The 3,347-nt window shown below is 39.1% G+C and overlaps 1 protein-coding gene across 1 annotated transcript; it reads left to right on the plus strand.

The window, feature by feature from the left end:
* Window positions 1-259: 259 nt before the first annotated feature.
* Window positions 260-783, plus strand: LOC309655126 (uncharacterized protein; the record flags this gene model as incomplete). Its single annotated transcript, XM_082449998.1, has 1 exon — window positions 260-783. A coding segment is annotated over one exon (429 nt), but the record flags the coding sequence as incomplete, so codon positions are not given.
* Window positions 784-3,347: the final 2,564 nt, after the last annotated feature.

A 3,347-nucleotide genomic window follows, 5' to 3' on the forward strand; every position in this document is an offset into this window, starting at 1 on the left:
CCTGCTTGTTTCTTTCAAATAAAGATATTTTCTTTGGAAAAGTTGTGTGAGAAAAGAAAAGTTTTTCTCTGGGGTGATGTATCGATTTGCTAAAGAGCGAGAGAGAAGTCAGAAATTCATTGAAAGGTATTAAAGATATTAAAGCCCATGCTTAGAGATTGCCGAGATAGTATCTGTTGTTATTACACAAGCTTTTCCGCTCTTCTCTGTAAGAATTCCTTCTTGTGAACACGGTCATATACTTTCTTTCAGATATTAAGACTCCAGAAAGAGGTCTTCTGAACAGCAGCAGTGCAAGCAGCCTTGCCAGCCACCTCCAGTGTGCCCACCTAAGTGCCCTGATCCTTGCTCACCTCCCAAGTGTCCAGAACCTTGCCCACGTATAAAGGGCCCTGAGCCATGCCCACCTCAGCAGTGCCAGCAGAAATGCCCTCCTGTGCCACCTCCCCAACAATGCCAGCAGAAGTGCCCACCCAAGAACAAGGAACAGCTTCAGCGTTTATATGGATCAGGAAAGGATAAGGACAATTGGCTCACCGAGTTCCACAGCTCTACCTTCATCTTCTCTTTAAAGCCTATCATGGATACAGAAGAAGCTTCTCCACCCTTCAGCCTGCAGTATGCGTGCGGTGATTCCTGTCCGTCAGAGGTTTCCTATCTGAGGCTGCGTTATACCGCTTCCCTCTGAGACGTACCCGAGAAAGCATCACAGAGCCTCAGAAGGAAGAGCAGCAGCTCTCCTCCTGGGCGCCCTCTGAGGAATCTGTTGATATCTTCTGTGTCTGTCTGTCACCTGGACAGGGGTTCCTACCAGCTGAGCATTTGTTCCTTATCCTCCACGTCTTGAATAAAATACAGTTCTTTTGTTTGATGGTAAAAATATTTTCTTTCTTTTACAACCTGCTTTTTGCTATACCATATCATAATTTTGGTTGATTTCTGTCCTTCTTTGACCCCACGTTTCAGGCTCTCACAATAAGTTTTATCTGAATTTTGAGACCTATCGATGATTATTTCTGTATAATTTCAAATCCAGGTTATTTTTTTTTTTTTACTTCTTGCTTGATTGATTTGAGGAACAAATTATGTAACTCCTCAGGATTTGAATCCCTTATTAAAATGTAGGGAAAATCACATTTAGAGTGCCCACTTTCTTATGCTTAGAAATTAAATGAATCTGTGTAATTCAGTTAGCACAATGATGGACACATAATTAGCATTTTGTGAGGTGGCCCATCATCACTGTCTGCTTCATCATCACCATCACCACCATCACCACCATCACCACCACCGCCATGTTTGCTCCAGCAGGAAAGTGGCTCAGACATACCTAGTACAGAAAACAGGGAGATTCTTAAACTCTATTACCCTTTCATATTCTGTGTTCATTTTCTTTTCCAATTTAACTGTATTTTTAAAAAACATCTTTATTGGAATATAATTGTTCTACTATGGTGTGCTAACTTCTGCTTTATAACAAAGTGAATCAGCCATACATATACATATATCCCTATATCTGCTCCCTTTTGCATCTCCCTTCCTATCCCATACCTCTATGTGGTCACAAAGCACCGAGCTGATCTCCTTGTGCTATGTGGATGCTTCCCACTAGCTATTGATTTTACATTTGGTAGAGTATATATGTCCATGACACTCTCTCACTTCGTCCCAGCTTACCTTTCTCCCTTCCCTTGTCCTCAAGTCCATTCAATATGCCTGTGTCCTTCCCCTAGTTTCTTCACAATTTTTTTTTACATGCCATATATATATTATCATACAATATTTGTTTCTCTCTTTCTGACTTCCTTCACTCTGTATGACAGACCTCAGCTCCATCCACCTAATTACAAAAAACTCAATATCTTTTCCTTTTATGACTGAGTAATATTCCATTGTATATATGCACCACATTTTCTTTATCCATTCATCTGTCGATAGACACTTAGGTTGCTTCCATGTCCTGGCTATTGTAAATAGAGCTGCGATGAAGATTGTGGTACATGACTATTTTTGAATTATGGTTTTGTCAGGGTATATGCCGAGTAGTGGGATTGCTGGCCCATATGGTAGCTCTATTTTTAGTATTTAAAGAACCTGTACACTGTTCTCCATAGTGGCTGTATCAATTTACATTCCCACCAAGAGTGCAACAGAGTTCCCTTTTCTCCACACCCTCTTCAGCATTTGTTATTTGTAGATTTTTGATGATGGTCATACTGACCAGTGTGAAGTGATACCTCAGTATAGTTTTGATTTGCATTTCTCTAATGATTAGTGATGTTGAGCAGGCTTTTATGTGTTTGATTTCAATCTGTATATCTTTTTTTTCAGAAATGTCTATTTAAGTCTTCGGCCCATTTTTGGATTGGTTTGTTTGTTTTTTTGATAATGAGCTGCATGTGCTGCTTGTAAATTTTGGAGACTAATCTGCTGTCAGTTGCTTCGTTTACAAATATTTCCTCCCATTCTGAGGGTTGTCTTTTCGTCTTGTTTACGGTTTGTTTGTTGTGCAAAAGCTTTTAAGTTTCATTTGGTCCCATTTGTTTATTTTTGTTTTTATTTCCATTTCCCCAGGAGGTGGGCCACAAAGGATCTTGCTGTGATTCTTTACATAGAGTGTACTGCCATTGTTTTCCTCTAAGAGTTTGATAGTGTCTGGCCTTACATGGAGGTCTTTAATCCATTTTGAGTTTATTTTTGTTTATGGTGTTAGGGAGTGTTGTAATTTCACTCTTTTACATGTAGCTGTCCAGTTTTCCGAGCACCACTTATTGAAGAGGCTGTCTTTTCTCCATTGTATATTCTTGCCTCCTTTATCAAAAATAAGGTGACCATATGTATGTGGGTTTATCTCTGGGCTTTCTGTCCTGTTCCATTGATCTATATTTCTCTTTTTGTTCCAGTACCATACTGTCTTGATTACTGTAGCTTTTAGTATAGTCTGAAGTCCAGGAGCCTGATTCCTTCAGTTCCATTTTTCTTTCTCAAGTTTGCTTTTGCTATTTGGGGTCTTTTTTGTTTCCATAGAAATTGTGAATTTTTTTGTTCTAGTTCTGTGAAAAGTGGCATTGGTACTTAGATCAGTGTTGCATTGGATCTGTAGATTGCTTTGGGTAGTATAGTGATTTTCACAATGTTGAATTTTTAAAAATATGAAAGTACTAATCACTAAATGCATTGACATGAAAATGTACAAAATTGGACAGTTAGGAGTACATGTTGGGGAGCAAAGGGTACTATGGCAGGTTGAGGGGACTGGAGGGTTGAAGGAGAAGACAGAAAATGAGCATGAAAATACATTTTTAATATTACTGTCTTTTAAAGACCTAAAACACATGTGGAAAGAG

This window comes from Balaenoptera physalus (assembly GCF_965194825.1).
Source record: "Balaenoptera physalus genome assembly, chromosome: 1".
NCBI classification, from domain to species: Eukaryota; Metazoa; Chordata; class Mammalia; order Artiodactyla; family Balaenopteridae; genus Balaenoptera; species Balaenoptera physalus.